Source organism: Echiichthys vipera (assembly GCF_963691815.1).
Source record: "Echiichthys vipera genome assembly, chromosome: 4".
In the NCBI taxonomy this organism is placed as follows: Eukaryota; Metazoa; Chordata; class Actinopteri; order Perciformes; family Trachinidae; genus Echiichthys; species Echiichthys vipera.
In genome coordinates this window covers 29,449,755-29,473,627 of record NC_139829.1, presented here as the reverse complement: position 1 = coordinate 29,473,627, position 23,873 = coordinate 29,449,755, and the positions used below count along the sequence as shown (strand labels likewise).

Here is a 23,873-nt window from a genome sequence, read left to right as displayed (position 1 = left end):
GGTGGAAATAGCGAGCCAAGTTTAAAGAGCTTTTCAGAAATGTTCAGTGTTCAAAGTTGACTCTGACAAGCTTGGCATTCGTTCACAGACACGGTAACAGCGCCTAGCTTCATAAGCCCTTTCAATATAAGATCTCTACATTGAACAAGATGTATTTCTTATTATTTTACTCCAACAGCTTTATACTGTGAGTCAGTTCAAAAGTAGAAGAGCACCATCGGCCTTCCTAGGCGCGCCGAGGAAGCGTGTCAGAAATATTTTAATCAAATGTAAAGCTCTACAGGCAATGTTTGCTTTGATGGTGCGCCACCTTTTTTCTACGTTTGAACCGATTTGTATTATTGAGGTTGAGCACACACTCGGGACGCAGACTTGCTGCCTGTCAGTAAGTTTAAAGGATCATTGCTTCAGGTTTTCCTGTGAGTACCACCTCAGCAACAATGACTGTATGCTGCAAATGCCTGATGTATGGTATTCCTCTGTGCCATAGACCAGGGCTGTCATTTCAAAAAGCTATGTTTGTACTAATTACATAGTTAGTGCAAATTCATTCATTTGAACGCAACCCATACAGGGTAATGCGTCCCAGGAACATATAATACTTTACGAGCCGCGAAAGCGACACTGGAATTGGTTTCACATTGTGAGTCTGTGTGTGTCATCATGGCAAAATGTGCTCCTGGGCGGGCCAGTGGCTCAGTGGTTAGAGCAGTCGCCCCATGTAAAGAGGCTGAAGGTCCTCGAGGCAGCGGCCGCGGGTTTGACTCTGACCTGCGATCCTTTGCTGCACGTCTCCCCCTCTCTCTCTCACCCCATTTCCTGTCTATCCTATGCAATAAAAGGCTTAAAAAACTGCCATAAAATAATCTTTAAAAAAAAAAGTAGCCCTCACTTAATTATGCAGACCTTTAAGCCTTAATATAATTTAAAAAAAAATGTGTTCCTGGAGACACCTACTGTAGCGGGAACTACCACAGAGGTGGTTATGAGTATTTTGCTTGATGTTCATACATCTGTCTGTCTGTCTGTCTGTCTGTGGACAGATTCTTTTGCCATGATAGCGTCTCAACTGTGCAGGATAGACTAAAGAAACTTTACAGAGGTGTAGCTGAGATCAAAATGAGTTTGAGGGGCCGGGAGTAGGGGTGTCGAGAGTATGCAAGGGACCATTGTCCCGCCACTTTACACTCAGGCCCGATTTGGCGGCGCAGCTGGTGTGATCCTCTCACAAGATGGTCTCTAGTTATTTATGAACTCACAGATCCTCAGGTCAATAGGGCAGGCAGTAGGTCAAGCTAATGGTGAGTTTTCAGAGCACCCTCTGCTGAACTACAAGGCATGCTATTTAAACTGCTTTGTTGTGCTTATAGACTATAAATAGTTCATTTAAGCAGGTTATTGCAGTTCGAGTGAAAGTTTGGATCCCTACCATAGACGACCATAATATCTCAAAAACACATCAATTAGTCACACTGTTGCACTGGACGACATGTTCCTTCATTAAATCTGTACTTTTTGGGGTTTTTTTGAGGATAAGAAAAGAGATAGAATAATGCCAACTCTATCCTTTCATATGTAGAAGCGACATCACCACAGTATAAATTGGCTGAAAGGGATCCAGCCTGAGCCTACATTACAGGATCATTGAGTGTATTTGCGCACATGCAGCTCCAGGAGCATGAAGCACACTCGTGATGCACAGGTGTCCTCAGCAGAACCTCTTTCCCACTTAAGCCCCCCGGCCCATCTGTTCCTTTCATGCCCAGTGGAGAGGGGTCACAGCCACCTCCAGGCCTCATCAGGTGCTCAGAGCATGTACAAGGAAGGACTCTGTGACTTTAAAATGTATCAGCTTGTGAAAACGCCAAGAAGTAAACGTCTCCATTAAGATGCTGAACAGTCCTGGGATTTATTAATGTTTGCACTTCCCTTTACCTGGTGATGTATTTGGCTGAAATGTTCAAGTGGAGCAAGATAAAACGCTCATCAGAGCTGTTGCTCAGTAAACTGACCAGGCCGTGTCGGGCTCTTGGGTTCGTACACGTGGAGGGGTGATAAAAAATGTCCTCTGGATACGGTTTGAAGATAAGAGCTGGCAGGGGGCCAGCTCAGTGAGCCCGAAAAGCTACTGAGATTCCTTACTCTCACAGCCAAGTTAAACTACTAAATACTCCCACTAGCAACATGTATAATAAAGTGCAGGTCCCAGAACAGCCACACTGTTATTTCAAATAAAATCCACTGTGTAGAAAAAAAGGAGGGGGAAAAAGTACAACTATGCGTCCTTAGTTGCTGATTGACAACTAACTGCCATTTAGCCCCGTTACCCATTTGAATGAGAGAGCGCTGTGCTCCAGTTACAGGGGAGGGTTAAAAATAGGCCTTACTCAGTCACCACTTAGCCTGGCAATGTGGAGAGCAGATTGAAAATGAGCACAGTGAAGTGCTTGAATGGCAGCCCCTGATGCTGGCGCCCTGGGCTCTGACACACACACTGAATGTAAAGCAGTAACACACACTGATCACGATTGAGCAGTACGCACACTTATCGTGCATTAAGGGTCTGGATGTAGGGCAGATAAGGACAACAGCTCCACTGTTGTCCTGCACGAGTGAGAAGAGACGATGCCAAGTTGTATGGTTGGACCGATACATTGGTTCGCTTATATACTGATATTACGGTCTCTAAGTAAATCTTTGTTACACTTCTGTACTAAAACTTTACTTTTGTTTTTCCCTCGGAGGCCCGTGAATCATCTGAGGACATGTCATTCTGTGTAACAGTGTTTGACAGATGATGAGCGCCCAAAAGAGACCAAAAGCTGGTGACGGATTGACGAGCTTGTGGGGGAAAGCCTCGTAGGTGAGGCGTTGTCTGACATGGAGGGGTGAAGCGTTTCCTCTGGGCTATAGGGAATGTGACAAACAAACGCTTACTGCACCTCTTTACAGCCATTATCTTGTCCACTTCTCAATCTACCAACAATTCAAACGTGAACTACTTAGTATATGCCACAACACTGACACTTACCATTTGCAAAGCCGGCCATAGTCGGCTGCTCGATCGTGGCAGAAATCCTAATCACGATCCTTTCTGTTGTTAAGAAAATTATTATTTAACAGGTTACTCACTGACTTATGAAACATCATGCCTGTCTTGATTTATTCTTGTATTTTTAATCGTTGTTTTATTAAACTTTAAATATAATCCGAGTGGAAAAAAGCTTATTAAAAAATAAAGCGCTCAATAGAATCTATGACATATACATGTGTAAATATGAATAAATAATACAAATATAAATGACATCAATCATAAATAAGATCAACTATATTGAAATGTTAGTTCACTTCCACAAAATACTGAAAGCTACTAAATATACTGTATATTCAATGTATGAAAATAATAAATTAAACAAAAATAAATTGTATCAATGTGTTGCAGTGGTTTGTAAAAGCAACCCGTTCTTGGTGGGTTCTGAGACGCACGCACACACGCACGCACACACACACACACACACTTCACCCGCTGTTATAAATTATATTATATTGATTTGGTAAATATATTGATTTGTGAAGCTTTAATATTTGTTCATTTCTGCAGCCTCTTTTCTGCTGCTTCACTGATTACGCCAAAACATCTTTTAAATTTAATCATATGAATTTATGTCATACATCAACCTCACCGTACCGCACCGTGTGTATGCTACTGACACAAACCCAGAGTAAACAAAGATTCAGCCATACCACTCTGCCTTCATGAACGTTCTCCATGGTATATAGCCTCAAAATATGTAAGAAAGTAATTAGCTCCTGCTTCATGCATAAGTCATTAAAGGGAAGATCAATACCCCTGCTTCATTAAGCCCTGCACAAGAGACGTCCCCTTGACAGGGCTTGAAAAATATGTCGGTTGCACCTAATCGACTCTGCTCTCGGGTAGAGCCACATGTCTGCAAATAAACTGCTCCAAAACACAACTTTGCTTCAGAGGCAGACAGGATCACATGTCTGGCTGCTCCTGCTCACCCACAGGCTCAGTCACACTGGATTTTGACCCCGCAAGCCACAGAGAAGGGATTATACATTGATCGTACTGATGAAATTCGTAGAAGAGCATTTTCCCTGCAGCCATGCTTGATATCCTTGCTAATCATAGTTGTTCTAAAAACAACACTTTAAAGTTAACTGTCTGATTAGGTCTTTTTATTCCTAATGCATCACAGTCTTTTACACAGCACCGTGTGTTTTTGTCATTGCAAGTGCGCTGTATGTGTCGACGGGGTGTGAGTCATGACGGGCTAGGAGGCTGATGAGAGGACGTGACCCGGAGTGTGACCCAGGGAGTCTATTAGCGGCCCCAACCTGCTTCTCTGCCGCCATGTGGCCTCAAGTCTCCTGATTCATACAGTACTGTGGGGTGCTGGCTGAGCTAACATTTCTCTGGTGTCTATCTATGCACATACAGGGCAGTACGACGACGTATTAGGGCCACCGTGGGTAGAAAAATAAATATGTCTTTGTCCAGACTTACATAATAATCCTAATATGCACAGTTTACTTTAATGAAGTCATTCACTGCTGGCATAATACTTGGTAAGTGGCAGCGACTAAATCTCAGAGAATATGCAAATCATGTTCTCGTAAATTTAAAACTTTAATCTGGGAAACTCTGAGTTTTTTCTGGGAATATTACTCCCCTCTCCCAGCTCCGTTTTTAGTTGTTTGTTTGTTTTACTGTTGTGTTGTGTGTTGTGTCTCCTGTATGTTCAGTTAGTCTGTAACTTTACCTGAACAGGTCTCTCTTGCAAATGAGACCCTGGGTCTCCATGAGATTTTACCTGTATAAATAAAGGTTAATTAAAATAAATAAAAATGTATTCATTTAACCTACAATGGCCCTAATGAACCATCAGTACCTGCTTGAACATTGGAGAAAGTCCAGTCTCTGAAAGCCACATGAATGACTGGATATGAGTTCATATACTGTAGAGTTTGTCCATGCTACGCTGGTAATCTCAGGGAAGCTGTCCACCTGAACTGACTCTAAATAATGTACTCTTATGAAGAAATATGTTTCTATTTTTGTTCTGTAATTTAACTGAGCGTGGCTGTTGTATGATGGGAAATGTCATTTTCAAAAGCTTTACTTCTCTAGCAAGAAATGATGTGAGAGCACTGAATGGTTATATTTTCTGGTATAAAAATAATTGTATTAATTTACACATAATGAATACAATGTAGCTTCATTGAAAATCCTACCAACGTGTACCAGTAGGGGGTCAAATATTTGTTCATATTCAAATACACACACTGCACTTGTGACATGTCAGACAAGCTGCCTGCTGCTTCTACCAGATTTGGTCGCTGTACCTTTCACAGAGCTTAAATAGGACATTTGGCTATTTTTCAAATACTTCATCTACTGTACATGAAGTTGCCCATGTTTGAACATTTTCAAAGATATATCTTAAAGTTCACTACATGGATTGTATTTTTTCTTTCAAGTGAAAAGTCTCTTTCTGCTTGTTGCCATGGCAAATTACGCATTCCGAGGACTTTACGCCCTGCAGACCGCGGTGGCATGCAAATTTGTTTAAGTCAACATGACTAACATCATGACAGGCCCCTGAACTTGTGGGACAGATACCCTTTTGTATTAGTGATGGTCTAAAAATATAATTTTGAGGGAAACTACCGTAGAAGCAGAAGGGTGATGCACAGAGGCACGTTGTTTTTTTATGTTTTCTCCTCTTTAGCCAGTGCTCTAATGTTCCAGCTGCCACCACACCTCAGCCCATGCCACATGAAAGCAGGCTCCGGGGGCAGCTGTCGTCACAATCCCTGCAGACCCCCGCTGAGGGACCCGCCATTTTCAGCCACTCCAGACACAACAGCGCTACTCCTTGCCCATCACTGCCAGAGCTGAGCTGACGTTTTTTCAAGGTTCAGGCTGAAACTTGACATGAGAGCTTTGGCTCCTTTAAGTCTTCACTCAGGGATTGAGTTGAGGGGTTGAGACAGCTGCCCTGCTGCTACTTTGGACTCTCCGGAACAATTGTTTACGATGTTGGTGCTTCCCAGAGCCAGGTGTAGCTTCTGACTGCTAAGCAGTTTCTTTGCAGTTCCTCCTCCATGTTAGTGAAATTATTCCTTTGGGCGCTCCATCAAATCAATCACAAGGTTATTGAAGGGAGTTATGGCTCCCTGCATGGCCATTGCTGTAGCAGTTCCTACACTAGGACTCTTAAAGTGTCCCCAAACAATAATTACATCTGTCAGTCGCCAAGGCCAAAGACCTTCCTGTGGCAAGGCTGAATGAACTGCACACATATGCAGTTAATATATCTTATTTCATTTTATTAACGTTACTGTCAGTGGCAGGTGGTCCGATGAGGTAGGGGAGGAAGCTCCTCCTCAATCTTTTGAGAGAAACGAGGAAGATTGAAAGCAATTCTTAACTTTCTTGCATGTTTAAGCTTTTCTTTTGGGAGGTGGAGTCGTTGCTATGCAACATGCCAGAAAGGTGCTGCTTTAAGGTGGAGGGGGTAATGGGGAGGAAAGATATAAATTCTTCTACATCGATTAAATGTTAAACGTGTTTTTGCCCTTTTTTACTAAAAATTATCCTCAAATCTGGAAAGAAAACTTTGTTAGGAAAGTTAAATGAGACTCTCTAAGGACTCCCTAATAACATTCTGCACACATTCTCAGTGGAAACTTCTCAATTTGCGGCATCCAGCGCATTCGTGCCAGCAGCAATCTGGTTAGGAACCAGGAACGGCGGGGCCAATCGCAAATGAGCGAGAGATGAATATAGCTGGGAGACAAATGTGAACTGGCACTAGCCGACATCTTCACAAAACACATGGCGTAGGAAGATGTGCAGGATCAGAATGTCAAATAAATGAAAGGGGCAAAGAGTGCAGATCCGTGTATGGCCTTGTATACAGATCAATAAAACAAACTAATTGATATTCACAGGTTATCCCCCTGACGCTAAGTGGTGCAAAAAGCCAACAAGCTTGAGGGAATAATGCAAAGAGGTACATTATATCTGCTGCAAACTTCTGTGGGTGAAGTGAAGTAGAGCGAGACTTCTTGGGTCTTGAGATACTGAGCCATGTAAATATTTGACTGGAACTATGACATGGTCCTCTGGGAGCGGCCGGGTAAGCTGCACATTCACAGACATCACACAACAAACAGCTGGAAAGAAAGGCACCCTGTTCCCTAACCACAAATCTGTCGATACTGAAGATCAAGATTTTAGTCAGGTCTGCGAGTTTATGTAACTGTGAGGAAACATATCTGGGAGTTAAAACGCAGGGGCAGTAGGTGTCAGTGTAGAATTGGGGATCAGTCCTGCCTTTGTAAGCAGGGTGGCCCTAATGCCAACAGGGAATACTATTTTAACAATTGAGGGATCAGCGGGATTAAGCAGGATGTCGGATAGTTCCAGAGCTATTTAATCAGGACTTTAGCAATTATTCACAATGCGGAGAATGCACATGGTGGCAGTAGTGAAGGCGCAGGGTGCTGTACAACACAGTCTGTCGTTCATGTCAGTTCGGATCAAATGGTTTTAGCCCTCTGAATCAACTCGGTGCAGTCAGGTCACAGAATTAGATCAACGCCTTCTGCAGGTCGGATTAAGACTCTGACTAAGATCCAAATTTGGAGTGACACCCGAGGGCTCTGTTGATCACTCATTTGGCTTCAGGTCCGGTGATATTTTGCACTTCATCCTGAGCAGTAAAGCCAGTGTATGAGGTCTGAGCTTGCATCAACTGTTTTACCCAAAAGGTCAGGCTCCAGGTTCCAGCTCATCTCTCAAGATAGATCATTTCAGTCAATTCCCAGAGATGAAGCTCCTTCTCTGGGACTTTTTATATTAGCTATAGAGCACTTAAAGCACTTCAGGCTGCAAAACCACATGGCACACTGTATTACATCCAGACCACCCGATCCGGCTGTCAAGTCGCGACGTAACGCCCTTTCAAAATATGATTTCCGGGTCCAAGCCTCGTAATTCTATGATGCAGCAGCGCCGTGTTCCCCGTTGTTTGAACAGATCTGAGTTGTAAAAAAACAACATAATAGTCATTTTACCTCTTTCTAAGGAACGAAAAAGGTGTCTAACTGAGGAAAGAGGTGATCGTACTTGTTCACATGTTCAGCCGTTGTTTTTCCTTTTTTGTTTGGACCTGGAAATCATATTTTGAAAGGGTGTTACATCAGGCTTAAAAGTCGGATGGACCATTCTCTAGCCCCTCTCACAACCAAATTACAAACTGGCTATGTGTCTATGGTGTAATCTGTGTCCGCCCACATGCATGCACTACCCAGGCACCAACCTACCAAAAGGGAGTATTTCCAGTAAGTGAGAACGCATGAATCACCTGTTGTGTGATACCAACTCTGGACAATGTTCACAACATCAAACATGTTGTCGGACATTGTCCAGAGTTCCTGTGAGATAAAGGCGTATGTCTCGTTGCTCACCAAGCTTTCCAGTTTCTGCACATACTGTATGCAGTTTACAAAGATAATGGTGGCACTTAAACAATGGGTTCTTGATTTTATACAGGGACAGACAAGAGCAGGTGTCTCAGTTCTAGCCAGCGGTCTTAGCAGCTGTAGCTAGCTAGCTAATTAAGCTTATATGAAGCCCATTAGTTAGTTTATAAAAAACTCCAGCTTTAGCATTGTTCTTATATTGCTGTATAGAGCTAGTTCTGCTAGCATTATAAGTCAGATAAGGAAAACCCTGCTTAGCTTAGTTATCTATTATGGTTGGATGGAGTTGGTGGAGTATAAACTTTCCCAAATACAACAACAGCTAATTTTAGCCTTAATATTGATTTGGTAGTTGTGAACAGGACTTTTTTTTACGTAGCCTTTAACCCCACAAACTTAATGTAACCTTGTTAGTTAAAGAGATCTTTTTCTGATTTAAACCAGTCATGGCAGTGTGTGCAGTGTGTGCAAATGGACGTTTGTTGTTTGGCTTCCCTCTGTGGCCGAGCTTGGAGCATTGGAGATGGTTTAAAATCAAGAAAGTATTCCTGTAACAATGTATTCCTTAGCCTCGGAAGTAATGGCGGGTCAGATTACTACCACAACTACTATGGTCCATTCCCCCGAGACAAAGAGGCAAAACAAACAGAAAACATCCTCACCACCCTGGAGGAGATAAGGCTGGATGAAGCCAAAGCATTTTGAGAGCTACAGAACCACACGGCACCCTGCCTAACAAAAACATTCAGACCAGGCAATTAAAGTGCTTGACTGACCCACATCACATTAAAATGTATAAAAAGTGCTATCGACGTAACATTTATAAAGCCAGGTAACAGCTTTGTTATCATTTAAATGAGTCGCTGTAGTTTATGTGAATCCACCAGAGAAACACGACTGGAAAGTGGAGAACTGTCTGCATCCTGTCCCTGTTTTCCAGTCAAAGAGAGAGCAACTATGACTTCATCAGCCGACCATGGATAACGTTCACAAAAATGGCAGGCTTTCTGCACTATTCTGCACACTGCTAAGGCCAAAGAAAACAGTGTACCAGAGGAAATCCACAGCTCAGAGCTGGCTGTGATGCTCTCCAGCAGAAGGCTTCAGAGTAGTGTCTCTGTCACAGATGTGTTCAACAACTTCCTTCCCCGCCATCAAGGGTAATAATTCACTACACATTTTTATATTGTCTGTCAAACCGTGTAATAAAAATAGCACAGCTGCACAAGCGGGTCTTTTACTGGTTTCCAACAATAGGCTAGCTAAATACAACAATCCTTGGGATTAAAAATAACTTCACATATTGAAACTGGATGACGTGGAACCTCAAATCGAATCCGCACTTTGATCTTTCAAAAGAAGCTTCAAGATTCAAACTGTAGCGGAGATTTCTCTCCATATGACATTCAGACACTCTGTATTAAGTGAAAGTGGAATCCACAGAGAATGGTGAAAGTCTGAGGGCTGCATACATTTGTCCATTGTGGATTAAACCTCATTCTAAAAGCTCCTCACTGTAAAGCACCATGCCCTTCTTTTAAATAGACATTTGGCAAAAGGATAATATGGTAATTCTCAAAGTGGTGCATGGTGTAGCCTCAGTTAGGTTTACTTTCAGTCTCTGCTGTATAGCTGTAGTTTATTGGCAAGGGGTTAATAGACAAGCAAACATGTTAAGCCCAGCATGAAAACTTAACACAATCACAGGGTTGTGTTGTCTGCCTTTTCATATGAGTTTTGGTGCGAGACAAGATTCATTGCAATTTCATATATGAGAGTAGATGATGGAGAGTGGCTGAAAGCTAAAACAGGCTTGGATGGAAGGCAAACAGCAGCTAATGCACAACATGATAAACAACTAAAAGTATAAAACCGGTTGTGTCTGTCCTTTAAAGCTATAAAACACAATTCCCTGGATCTCAAAGAAACATACCTAAGTGTATATTCTTATTGGACCTGACGGTAAAGCCTGCATATCTATAGGCTATGAGCAAGAAAGGATGTATCTATAAGTATATGACATTTGGCAGGTTATGATCTAAGAAATACTAATATAACACTGATGGCTTCTCATAAACTGTCCAGAGAGGTGTGAAATAATAGCATATGACAGACCTGACAGGATAAGGTCGCCTCTGCAGTGAAGTACAAAGGGACCGGGTGAAAGTCTAACTGAGGCGAGCCGAGCCGGAGCCCCCCGGCTCCATGGCTTCAAAGATGAGAGCAACCACTTTTATTTATAGTATGTCACTTCACCTCACACAAACACATCAGACGGATATATCAGAACAATATTAGCTTGGAGTGTAATGTTTCAGAATATATAAATAAAATATGATCTTATTATATTTGCCAAATATTATTTAAATTCAAAGTTGTTTTTTTACTTTAACCTGCATTAAGTGACAGAGAACAACATCAGCATTCATTCGGAGTCACGTTTCTGAACGCCTAATGCATCCATCCATAGGGGTCACGGGGGCTGGAGCCGATCCCAGCTGACATCGGGCGTAAGGCGGGGTACACCCTGGACAGGACGCCAGTCTATCACAGGGCACATAGAGGCAAACAGAGACAGACAACCATTCACACCTATGGGGAGGGAGCCGGAGAACCAGGAGAAAACTCACGCACACACGGGGAGAACATGCAAACTCCACACAGTGCTGTGAGGCGACAGTGCTAACCACCAAACCACCATGCTGCCCCACCTAATGCATGTTAATCCAATATTTACTCTTCTTCTAGCTCTGATTTTGGTCCCCACCAACGCCTGAGGGAAATATCTGGCTATTTAGCTATTACATTGTAGCATACAGTAGACTTTTGGAGCTCTGGGAATGAGTGCGGCATCACAACTGTACAGAAATCATGACGGCTCCTTTAAAAGGCACACTTTCTGAAAATGGACTGTGTATTTCTCTGCGGATTGAGCATTTTGACAGTTTCACAGTACTTATATAGCACTTTAAGCTGCTTTATAATAAAATCAAATAAAAAAAAGACATGGTATCTCAATTTTACAGTATAGGACCTTTCATTAAAAAACTGTTGAGATCAGGATTGTTCTACAGTAGCTCAATGGTTGAACTCTACTATACAGATGAATGGTAAGTGTCTCTGTTTACTGTGTCCATCGACTTCTAAAGCCACTTACTTCAAAAAGTGGCAAAGATGCGGAAGACCTGCCCTTTTAATCACAGAGTCTATCTGTCTGTCTTCCTCTGTGTACCAGAGACGGACACTGCTTCACTCTTGTAAACACTGGGAGCCTCAGCTCGCAGCACACTCTGGCCAAAGGTGTTAAGACATAGAGCTCTGTTTCTACTTATTACCAGTCATGGTCTCCCTCTAGCAAAACAACACGAGGGGAAGCAGGGTGGAGACACCCTTGGAGGGAGAGGCTGGAGGTCTAAATGAATCCCATATGTTCCCCAGGAGGAGACTTTCCAGGCGGTCTCAGCCCATTCGGCTGCTGGGAGGGTGGTGGAGTAGAGCGAACTCTGAGAGCACCTCCATGCACTTTCCCGCACTTTTCGCCCACACATTTCTGTGCACTGACTCCACATGGATCTATTTAGCTCAACTATGGCATCACAAGGCACAATTTACTTTTTTTTTGGCAAGCACCAGAGCTCCAGAAAGTCACGGGTTCAGAGAAACCAAAAGGACTTTAAATAGACAGAGAGAAAGAAACAAAGTCACGAAGGGCAGTGGGAACAAAATGAATCTAAATCTAAATATATGTCCGACTCTTTGGACTTATTTAAGACATTTCCTCCCTGTTCTACGAGGCCTATTACATTTCTCTGATCACAGGCTAATTTCAGATAGCAGCCAATCCATTAAACTCCACACGTGCTTGAAAATCAAACTAAGAAGATGATGCAATTTGGATTATTTATCACCTGCTCTTGCAGATTAGGTTGCTCATGCGTTTATTCATTTATGATAAATCATGCTAATTGGCAAACAATGATCGCACCCTCCTGTTAAAGACATGGTCTTATGCAAATGTGTTTTTTTTTACTGGAAATTAACTATTGGTTAGAACCTTTTAAATCCTTCCACGAAACAGGGAACACCTCGCATATAGGGTGAAGAATCATGCAATGCATTTGTTTCAGTAACACTGAAACATTACTTTGCATTTTGGGATTCTCATTATGTTTTTTAAGACATGTACAACAGAAGGAACTGTTGCTCTTTTGTACGAAAGGAGCTTTACAGTGTAATAACTGTTCATCTTGCAAAGTAGGTGACAGCAACGTAGAGTTTGTTGAAAATTACAGAGGAACCAAATTGAGATGCCTTGACCTGAAGGTTGGTGTAATTTGAAGTTGGCACCACTTTGTATTTGTGTGGCATATAGAGTAGGCAGTCGCCTTGCTCTAGGATGCAAGATGTAGAGCCAGGAAAGAGGATCTGTCAGCATTATCTTAACCTAGTTGTTAAGCAGTGACAGGAGGGCTGGGATGGAATGAGATTAGAAGACCTGGCCTTTTATTATCTGGACCTCTTTCACTCATCAATACTGATGAAGGCAGTCTGCTCCGATTATGAAGGCTCTGCCAGCAACCTGCTCAGGCCTGCTTGAGCCTTGATGGTTGAAAGACGAGGTGGCAGTTCAGGATTACGTTTCTCACCAGCTTTAGCATAATGACTATACTGGGTGGCACGGTGGTGTGATGGTTAGCACTGTGGCCTCCTGGTTCGAATCCCGGCTGGGGCCCTTCTGTGTGGAGTTTGCATGTTCTCCCCGTGTCTGTGTGGGTTTTCTCCGGGTTCTCAGGCTTTCTCCAACAGTCAAAAGACATGCAGGTGTTAGGTTAATTGATGACTCTAAATTGTCCGTAGGTGTGAATGGTTGTCCGTCTCTGTTTGTCTCTAAGTGCCCTGTGATGGTCTGACGTCCTGTCCAGGGTGGACCCAACCTCACGCCCGATGTAAGCTGGGATCGGCTCCAACGACCCCGATAGGGACAAGCGGTTGAAGATGGATGGATAATGACTATACAGCAGGTTTGGTCTGATTAACCAGGAGAGGTGAACACAAAGTGAACACAGAAGTAATTCAATTAATCCTTAACCATCTGCAGCCCTCAGTGAGTTTCGTCTTTTAGAAGCTGTAGTGGGCTCACATGAATACTATAGATAATCTAAGGAATTCATTGGTTTGTTAGCTTTTCGGGAAGATAGCGCTACATAACGCTCCAAAGTGAAAAACTGGCATGGCCAGTTTCAAAGGGGTCAATTCACCTCTAACCTCAAGGTATCTGAAAGAAGCTGGGTATGAACTCAGACTCTTCTGGACTGAGCCCAATTGCATTCATGTCTAATGATGTTAGCAGCCATTTTATTGTAGTGAGACCATTTTTTTAACCTGGCCTCACTGTATAAGGTGACCTGTTGGTACCTCTAGGAGGAACACAGCTTCATGGAACAAACACTAGAAACGAAAGGCATTCAGAGGGTGGATGACGTTCCTGCGTATATTGACAATAAAGGGGTTTCCGAACAGTTTACACAAAAGAGGTGCTCACCATCCAATCGCCAAAAGAAATATTTTAGAAGTCTTGCAGAAATTCTTGTAGAAATCTCCAAATGTCAAAGGTTTTTGATACTGAATCACATCATGGATTTTCTATGGTCTTCCTTAAGGTCTTTGTGGTATTTTGAGCATGTTTATTAATTGTTGTGTGCCAATTATTTGAGAGTGTTGATCCGCTGAGCCTCCGTCAATCTGCCTGTGATATGGGGCTTTTGTCTGGGATCAGGCCTAAAGTTGTGTAGTGTGAACTCGGCATTATCAAAAGAACAAATAAAAATTAACAACTTTATTTTTCTTCTGCCTCACCAGGAGTCTCTAAAGGACCTTTTTTGGACTCCTGACCCCGATAAAAAGGAGGAGACAGCTGGACATACCTTGGCTCAACAGATATATGGCAGTTCCCAGCCAGGGCGGACTGGCTTCTGTGTGTTGTGTGTGTGTGGGGGGGATTTATTAAAAATTTGGTTTGCCCCAAGCCAGAATAGTCTCATTCATAAGTCCCCTCAGAAATACTCTGTTAGATCATTCTTGCATTTGATCAAATCACTGTCAAACAGTCAGCAGCTAAAAATATATATGAGCATTAGGCATGTCGAGTACCCTCAAGCGTAACACCACAAGTTCACCTGCTGTCTCCTTTGTTTGAAATAAGACTTTTTTAAATTAGGCATATTAAAAATATCAACACAATCCTTCCACTATGATCTCTAGCTCTATTTCCACCCTGATACTCTACCACAAACTCACTCCATTTGACATTTATTAGACAATTACTCTAAAAAAGCTCTTTGTTTTGCCAAGAAATGTAATGAAAGGGAGTAACTTTCTGAATCCAACGGACATCTATGGTGTCCGTTGGATTCTACCACAGAAGCAAGATGAGTTATCTTATTTTTGAATGTTAAAGCTGCACATGATGGAGCAAGGACGAAACTTTCAAGAATTGCATTCTTCACTATAGACTCAAGTCTACGTCTAGTGGCTCTATACTGCTGAAATTAGGTACAGTGGTACCTTCAGCTAATACAAAAGAGCTATGAACATATAATGCACTAACTGGGATAAATCAAGATCAAATAAATTCTGTTACACTGATTTTTTTTTTCTCATTAAGGCACTCCTTGGAATCTCTCAAGGGCCCCTGAGGGACCCTGTACCGGTGGTATATGCATTATAACTATGGTTTAGTTTTTGAGAAGTAATGTTGTATATTACAAATGGAAATCAATTTAGTGCTGATGGATTTAAATTTAAAAAAGTCATGGTTTGGATTGGTGATGCTATTAAAGAAACAGAACTTCAAAGGAGGTCTGTACTGGTGAAATCAGGACATTGGGGAATGGAACAAAACATATGGACTGACTGCTTAAGTATGATTTCAATCATTATTTCTCACAAATGTGGCTATTGTGGCTATAATGTAATTACACTATCCACTACTTCTCTAACACAACCACACACTTAATGGAAAGCTACCACAGCCTCACACATGTACACAAAATGATGTGCAAGTTGACCCGGATGTAGGTAATGGCTGCTCCAGGTGATGTGTTTCTTTTCCTAGAATGGCGAAGGAATGACCTGGTCTACTCTGCCTCCGATTGGCTTAGCCTGATATTATTAACTTAACCCTAACCAATCTCACTCCTCATGCCTAAACCTAACCAACCCAACCAACAAAGACAACGAGTGCTTGCCAATCAGAGAGAAAGTAAAGCAGGTCATGACTTTTAAATGTGTGTTTACCTTTGTTCAGGCACAGAGACGAGAGTTTGAAATTATTCATGTAGAAAAAACAACAAGTGTTATTTTCCCAAATCTTTATAGTGAAATGCAAAGTGCAAATTTAGCTCAAACCATAGAACCATAATAGCCTTCATGGGAAATATGCCGGGTTGAAATAAACCGGAATTATCCGTTAAGTCCGTGAGGCTGCAGGAGCAGCATTGGTCTACAACCTGTAATGATCTGCCAGGTTGAATACAAGCCTTGTGGTAAACCATAAACCACAATAAGAATGAAAATGCACCATAAATCAGCACACATTGCCAAGAGCAATAAGGCTATCATGTAAAAGAGGGTCAATTTATAACTGTGGCCTTATCTTCTGCATTGGCTTAAAGAGAAATAAGACCCCTCCTCCATTCATTAGTTCCTGTCACCTTAAGTACCCCCTGAGAGCAGTGACACCACCCTGCACTTCAATTGTGAATCTCCAGACCTTCACTCCAAGGTGCTATTGCATGAGGACCTACAGAGGAAATGACACCGTTATCTAATCTGACAAAGCTGGCCACACCGCACAAACCCACTACTGGTTTTATCCCCATTGCAAAAAATACAGCAGTTATCTTGACAAACCAGGAGTCCGCACCACATGGATTTTATGAATAGGCCGCCTGGTGAATGAGTCTATTGGCAACTTCTGGCCCCGTCAAGATAATCAAGTTTTATCCTGTGTGACATGAGGACAGGATAGTTCCTTATCCGCCTCAGCTGAGGGGCTGGAACTTAATACTGTGACACTGTGTGAAGCTTAAGCCAATGTTTCTAATGGCAAGATGAGTAGGCGTTGAATACTGATGAGTCTGCCTTAAGAGCTAAAATGTCCTACTCTCGTGGGTTTCATGGAATCATTTTTCTAACTTTGAGGTTAAAGTTGTGCAGGCATGTCACAAAAGTCCCGTCCGCTCCTCAGTGTGCTGCACATGAGCATTGCATCAGGGAGCCTTCTTGCTTTAATAGATGCTGTTCATGTGCAGAGACAGTGAAAGAGCTACAAGGGAATATTCATAACATGTCAATTGATAATTCCCTCCTCCTGAGAAATGCTCTGCCCTTGCCACTTCTCAAGTCAGGCAATATATCCTCAATCAACACATTTAAATATACAAACTAAACCCAAATCAGTGCCAATGTCATGTGAGCAATATTAAAAACAGGCAGCGACGATGGTCTGGCTGCTACACGGAGCATAAACAGGACGAGTTCAACCGACAATTCATTTAACTACAGTCAAACACGCCTTGAAGCCACTAACGCCACACAGGAGGAAGGCAAACAGGCTCTAATGGACACTAATACCAAGCAGTGGGGCATTAATGCTTACAAGCTTGTTTACTGAACCACTTGACAAGAAGACGACAGCAGCTCAGCATTTATAATCACACGCAGGACACGGATTAGGATCAATAAACCAACATTCAATTATGCTTTTAGACGTCGAAAACGCAAAGCACAAAGTTACATACAGCAGAGTGAAGAGGAGAAAGGTGAGCAAAGAGAGTGTGGCATACTGTGTGTTGAACATAAATACACAGGGAAAATGAAACCATGAAGCTAAGGGGACTTTTCTGATTGGTACTTCAGTCCACACTCTACGGGCGCACTCACACTGTCCATCCGTACTGTGCCCAAGCACGTTTCACGGCTAAAGGGTAGTTCATTTGACCAGTGTGAGTGCAACCGTACCGCGCATAGGAGTGGTACACTTGCCGACCACGGTCCGTTTGGGAGAGGTTGGCTTTTGTAAAGCACGTTTGCACATGTACGAGCACGAGTGTGCGCACGTGTACCAGCACGAGGCCTACGGCGGTGCTGACGTCATTTTATGTGCGTCTGTTCGGACATAGAAAAAAGAAGGAGGGACCATGCGCGGACATTTAAAACAATGGCGGCGAAAGGTTCACGTTGGTGCGATGCGGGGGTGGAGTGTTTACTGCAGATTTGGTTGGATGAAAATATTCAAAAACAGTCGACAAGACGCACAAAAACTCTGAGGTCTATGGAAAGATTTGTAAACAAAGAGACGCATCGCGATGACGTCAATCAATGTGTTTCACGGCGTGATGACGTATAGGCAGGCAAGAAGCATTCGCGCAAGGTGTGTTAGTGTGAGTACAAACGGGCCCGGGGCGCAGGGGGAGAACGAGGGGGGACAATTACCCTAAAGCACGGGGAACGGTACAGATGGACAGTGCGAGTGCGCCCTAAAAACTCTCAAGGAACCCAGGGATATATCCTTGACTTGTGCTACTGGTGACGAGAGCTACAGTGCTGTGCCTGTGGGCAGTGTGTAGTAACCCAATTCGGCTAACCCAGGTTTTCCACTCTATTTCATTTGCAATCCTCTTCCCCTTTAACCATCCCTGTGTCTTTAACAAGTCAACAAAGAATATCTGCACTTCAACAAAAACTTTTATTTTGTGAAAAATCAGTGAGCAAAATTAGAGAAGAGTAACCACTGTATCAGAATAAATAAATGTAAGCCAGTAACAATTGCAAACGTCATATGAGATGTACAGTAGCTAATGTAGTTTTAAAATAAAATATATTTTAGTTGATGAAAGTCCCTGAGAGCTAACATTAACGCTAGCTAAAGTTAGCCTTACCAATAAGACAGCGAGGGAGGACGTGTATCCCTTGTTTTACTAATGAATTACTGAAAGCCACACTTGGGTTTTACTACCAGACTTGTAAAAAACAGAAATAGCAAGTGCCTTTGCTGTGTAAATGAGGGAACTATATTTACAGAGGTTCTATGTAATTACCCCTGTAAAACGCCTCTATATTTAAACATTTAGGGCAGTGGTTCTCAACCAGGGGTCTTTGAGGGAGTTCCAGGGGGGTAAACGGGGGGGATAGTTTACTATTTATATATATATTTCACTATTTTAGAAGTGGGCCATATGTGAGCAAGAGTTAATTCCACTATTACTCATAAACTATCACTAGTCTAATAAACTATACAATTTGTAGCCATAAAAGCACCATCAGTGGTATGTCCCGCTGTATCGTAGCTGCTATTGCCACTACTCATCATTGATCATGTTTGCCACCATAATTATTATCATTGTCATAATCTATCACCTTAGCTGTGCTTGTTTCTACTATTCTACTGTATTATAACATATAAGTCATATTCACATTACTGTAGATATTATTATAGTTACTGGAAGTGTGTCTGTCTCTGTCTTTTGTGTCTGTCTTTGTCTCTCTCTGTCCATCTGTCCTTCTTTTCTCTCTTTCTCTCTCCTTTTCTTCCTCTCCAACTGGTGCAGACTGATGTCGGTCCTCCACAGAGCTGGGTCTGTCTGACGTTCCTGTCTGTTATAGGGAAGGTTTTCGTTTCCACCGTACTCTATGGAGGAATGGCAGGGTCTCTGTAAATCATAAATAAGTCATAGAGTTTGGTCTTTACCTACTCTGTAAAGTGTCCTGAGATAACTTTTGTTATGATTTGGCTCTATAAATAAAATTGAATTGAATTGAGTCATACGAGTGACTATTCTCATCATAGCTTTCACTTCCTTATCTCCTCAGTTGTAGTTGACAACTTAAGAATTCTTCATCATATCTAACAACCAAAATATATTCAGGTGGACGTCTCTGAAGAGAAATCCTATAAAATGGGGGGGATGGGGGGTGTAAGGTGTAATCATTTAAACCCAATAAAGGTTGAGAACTACTGATTTAGGGTGTCATATATGTACAAAGGTATAGAACCGAACAGGGGCACTTGTTTATAGACTTCCTCTTTCCCATGTCTCAACAACTCTGCACTCTCCCAACTAAAATCGGAAATACCTCTTAAAAATCTCTACAAGACCCTCTGAGAGGAGCGCAAATGCGAAACAATGCATTGGGTAGGATCTAAATGAAGTCAGAGTCCATGGATGTACAGTGAAAAGGAGGAAACAGATGTGGAAGCTCAAGATTAGATTCCTGACAGGCCTGTTCTCATGTACAGCTCTGCTCTCAGCCTGGCGATTGCACTGCACCGCTCTCTCACATAATTCACATCCACACAGCAAAAAGTGCTCAACACAGGACTTGTCCAGATGATAAATCGATATTTTCCACACATATATCCATGTGTACTCTTAAGTAAGGACTATTAGACTTGGCAACAAACGATAATGGTCAGCCTGGCAGTTCGGTTTCCTGAACAGGCTATCCGTTTGGCATACGCTCAAGGCCATCCGGAGGAATTACTTCAAGGTAAAAGAAAGCTGTGTTCGGTGCAGACAAACAGCATTAGACACATTTAGACACAGCAAGAGGTCCTCGCTACTGTATAATAGAATCTCGTCAGAGACGGGGATAAGGCTGGGATAATATTATGATGGCTAAACCATGACTAAAAGCTTAATTTATCATAAGTATTTTTGTATGAGTCGTGGTCATGCTGTGGAGATAAAAATAATTCTGTACTAATGTGTTCTAATTCAATCTCTGTGGGGAATACAAACTGTCAGGCATCAGTAAGCCAAGCACAGTAACACCACTGGCAGTGTGCGTGTGCGTGTGCGTGTGCGCGTGTGTGTGTGCGTGTGTGTGCCAGTTCTGACCCCAAGTCTCATCCCCATTGCCCATATGACACCAAGTGGCCTGCTGGCAGCAGTTAAGACCTTTAACACACTGCTGCCTAGGAGTATAAAAAGATTTGCGTCCCTGGCACTCTGCTGTACAACTATATGAGTTACAGTTCTTTTGTTATAACCTGCATGTCTAAGCTTGCGGCTGCAAAACAAAGTCGGTGACATAGAAATGTAAAAGAGTCTTGTATGCACTATTCTGGTTCAAATGTAAATAATAAAAACTGATATGGTATGTAGTGTGGATGTGTAGCTTTGCGCTCGTGCCAGAGACAAGGCTAGACTGGGTTGAGCATGATGGACACTGTGTGTGTGTTTGAGAACAAGGAGACATGGCCTAGTTTGGATCTGCTCCCCCGGGGGTCCCATTATACGTGACTCAATCCCCCGGACCTTTTAGTGGGAAATGAAGGAGCCACTGAGTAAAGTCTTAATCCTCACCCTTGAACCATCTGCTGGCGGATGAACCTTAATGTACTGTACGGTGTGACGTGAACCCCGGCAAAAGACCCACTTTTTTTTTAACCTCATGGCAGCAAAAAGTCTGCTATTTGCAACCTATGTGCTGCGGATCTTTTATCGAATCATGACACATTCATTGGACGCCAACACTTGTAAATCAGGCGTTTTGTTTATGCAAAGCCCTAGACTCTACGCCGAGGAGTGCTGGGATTCTTAAAGGTACAATCCATCCTACCAATGCAACCCTCAAACACCATATGTTTCCTTCAGTCTCGGGCACTGACCTCAGACATAAGCTACACCCTGAGTGCAAAAACACTCAGGGTGCAGCTTAAGCGTTCTCTGAGTCTTTCTGCATTTTCTTGTGCACACAAGGGAAGAAAATATCTGTGTCAAAAAGCAGAATACGGGTATATTGAGGCAGACCGTATGAAGGAAATAAGGTCTTTTTTTTTACATTAAAGAATGCATACATGTACTAGTAGAAACCCCTAATACAAAAAAAAACCCACAATCTCCTCTTTAATTAGAAACATTGCCTTTTAAGTGAAAATATGTTAGAAATCGATAATTATGCAAATACAGTGACACATCATCTATACACCCAAGACGTTTCCATTAGCCTCTGTGACACGACGCCTGTAAAACCCTGTAAAACCGTCCACCCTTGAAAGGCGAGGAGGAATCATAATCAGCACTTTTATAATTTGGCAGACAACATGACTCCGCACAGGCCAAAGGTTAGATGCTCTATCCCAATAGCTCTCAGTCCGGGTCACAGGTTCCCAAAATGATTTTCAACCCCTCACCCCCCTCTGGGTTCCTGGGGATGTGAGATTGAGTTGATAATTTCACTGATAACTCATTTACCTGGAGGAGGGTGCACGTGGGAATGATGCTTCGGACCAGAGCAGACCAGGGACCAGCCACATTACTCTCTCTCTCTCTCTCTCTCTCTGCTCTTATCTCCCTTCCAACAGTGACAGCATCATATTAGATTCACCAACTCCCCCATCCATCAAATAGAGGGGTCTGGGGACAAGGATACCGCCTAACTAGAGCATGTAATCATCCTGATTGCAGCTGGTGTGGATGAGCCACTGTCACCTGCTTGTCGGTTCACTTAAAAGGGGATTCATATCTGCTTTGGAGAGATTGGGGATCCGTGGGCCCATAATCCTCATCTCCTCCAAATGAAATCACTGTACACATTAGGGGAGACAGGGTGGATGCAGTGAAACCTATAGGGGCTCCTGCAGGACTGCACTTTGGGAACCCCCAGGCTTAGAATGAGCCTCTCATAGGTTGTGTGACACTGACTATCCCAGCTGACTGAGTATGAATCAAACTCCACCGCCCGCTGGGCCAATGCAACCATTTTAATTGTACCAACAACTGCCTGCGGCGTTTTCTTCAATGGAAAGTGAGTAACCGCGGCCTAAACCCTCCCCTCCTGCACTATTATAGCCTATGTTAAACTTGCATGGTTTAAGTTTTCCTTTGCAGGTGAATGGTTTGTCTGAGGCTGCACAGGGATACGCGTAAGGCTGGTTTTTTTCCAACCCCATTTCAGATCCGCTGCGAGGTTCCCCGTTGGGATAGAAAACCCCACTTCTTCTACCTTATAGTGACCGAATCCACCCGTGCAAACTTGGAGCTGCAAATCCACTCGCGTGTGTAATCCGGGCGCACGCAGCGTAAGGGGAAAACCACGCAAGGAATCTGCACGAAGAAGCAATGCAAACTTACGTGAAAACGAAAAATAAAGTGGTCGATCCCACAAGGAGTGTGGCAGCAGTGGACACTGGGATGTATTTGGTGGGTTTAAATCTCTTTCCAGCGCTGTTGGGCATTCTGTAATTTCCACATTCCTCACTTATTTATTCCGATAGGAGTCGCATGTAGAAATAAAGATCCGGTGTGCAATAAAAAAAAAGGGTCTTTCTGTGGCTATTAAAAGGTACGAGCTCGCTGTCGGTGGAGCCGCATAGATCCTAAGATAGAGAGGCAGGAGTACACCGAGCTCGCTGGAAAGCCTGGAAATCCCACCCCACAATCCAGCCCACTGGTGAGGTCACTGAACCGACGGGAAAGGTGGAGCCTGTGCGCGAACCGTGCGACGGGTTCGCAGGAGGAGTGATGGGGCAATAACGGCGATCAGCCCGCGTTTCACGGGAAAACATCCGTCATTCGCTCGTTTCTTTTAGTCAGGAGATTTCAAAATAGACACATCAGGTTTTCCCCGTGATGCTCACCGACTTTGTGGATCCCCATGTGCATTGTATCTTATATTAAATGTGTCAAAGTTAGAAGAGGAGCTGTTCAGTGTGTGGAGCAGGACTGGTACCGGGAGAGCAGCACCAAAGTTCATACAGAGTCTCTATGTTGCTCACTTTACCTACAGGGTACAAACATGGACAAACCAGGCACAGGTGCTTTAACAAAGAGTTAAACCACCCCTCTTATATTCGGTACGGTTATTCTAACCAAAAAGCACCTATTTCACCACCAAAAAGCATCTATTTAACCACCAAAAAGCACCTATTTAACCACCAAAAAGCATCTATTTCACCACCAAAAAGCACCTATTTCACCACCAAAAAGCATCTATTTCACCACCAAAAAGCATCTATTTTACCACCAAAAAGCACCTATTTAACCACCAAAAAGCATCTATTTTACCACCAAAAAGCATCTATTTAACCACCAAAAAGCACCTATTTAACCACCAAAAAGCACCTATTTAACCACCAAAAAGCACCTATTTAACCACCAAAAAGCATCTATTTAACCACCAAAAAGCATCTATTTTACCACCAAAATGCATCTATTTAACCACCAAAAAACATCTATTTTACCACCAAAAAGCATCTATTTTACCACCAAAAAGAATCTATTTTACCACCAAAAAGCATCTATTTTACCACCAAAAAGCATATATTTTACCTCCAAAAAGCACCTATTTTA

General features: G+C 42.8%; 1 protein-coding gene across 1 annotated transcript in view; it reads right to left on the bottom strand.

Moving 5' to 3' along the window:
* zdhhc8b (zDHHC palmitoyltransferase 8b) overlaps positions 1-22,845 on the bottom strand; it is a 71,671-nt gene extending 48,826 nt beyond the window's left edge. Inside the window, exon 1 of the mRNA XM_083912135.1 lies at positions 22,656-22,845. Coding sequence (XP_083768261.1) covers positions 22,656-22,759 — 104 coding nt within the window. The 5' untranslated portion in view covers positions 22,760-22,845. The remainder of the gene's footprint in view (positions 1-22,655) is intronic.
* Positions 22,846-23,873: the final 1,028 nt, after the last annotated feature.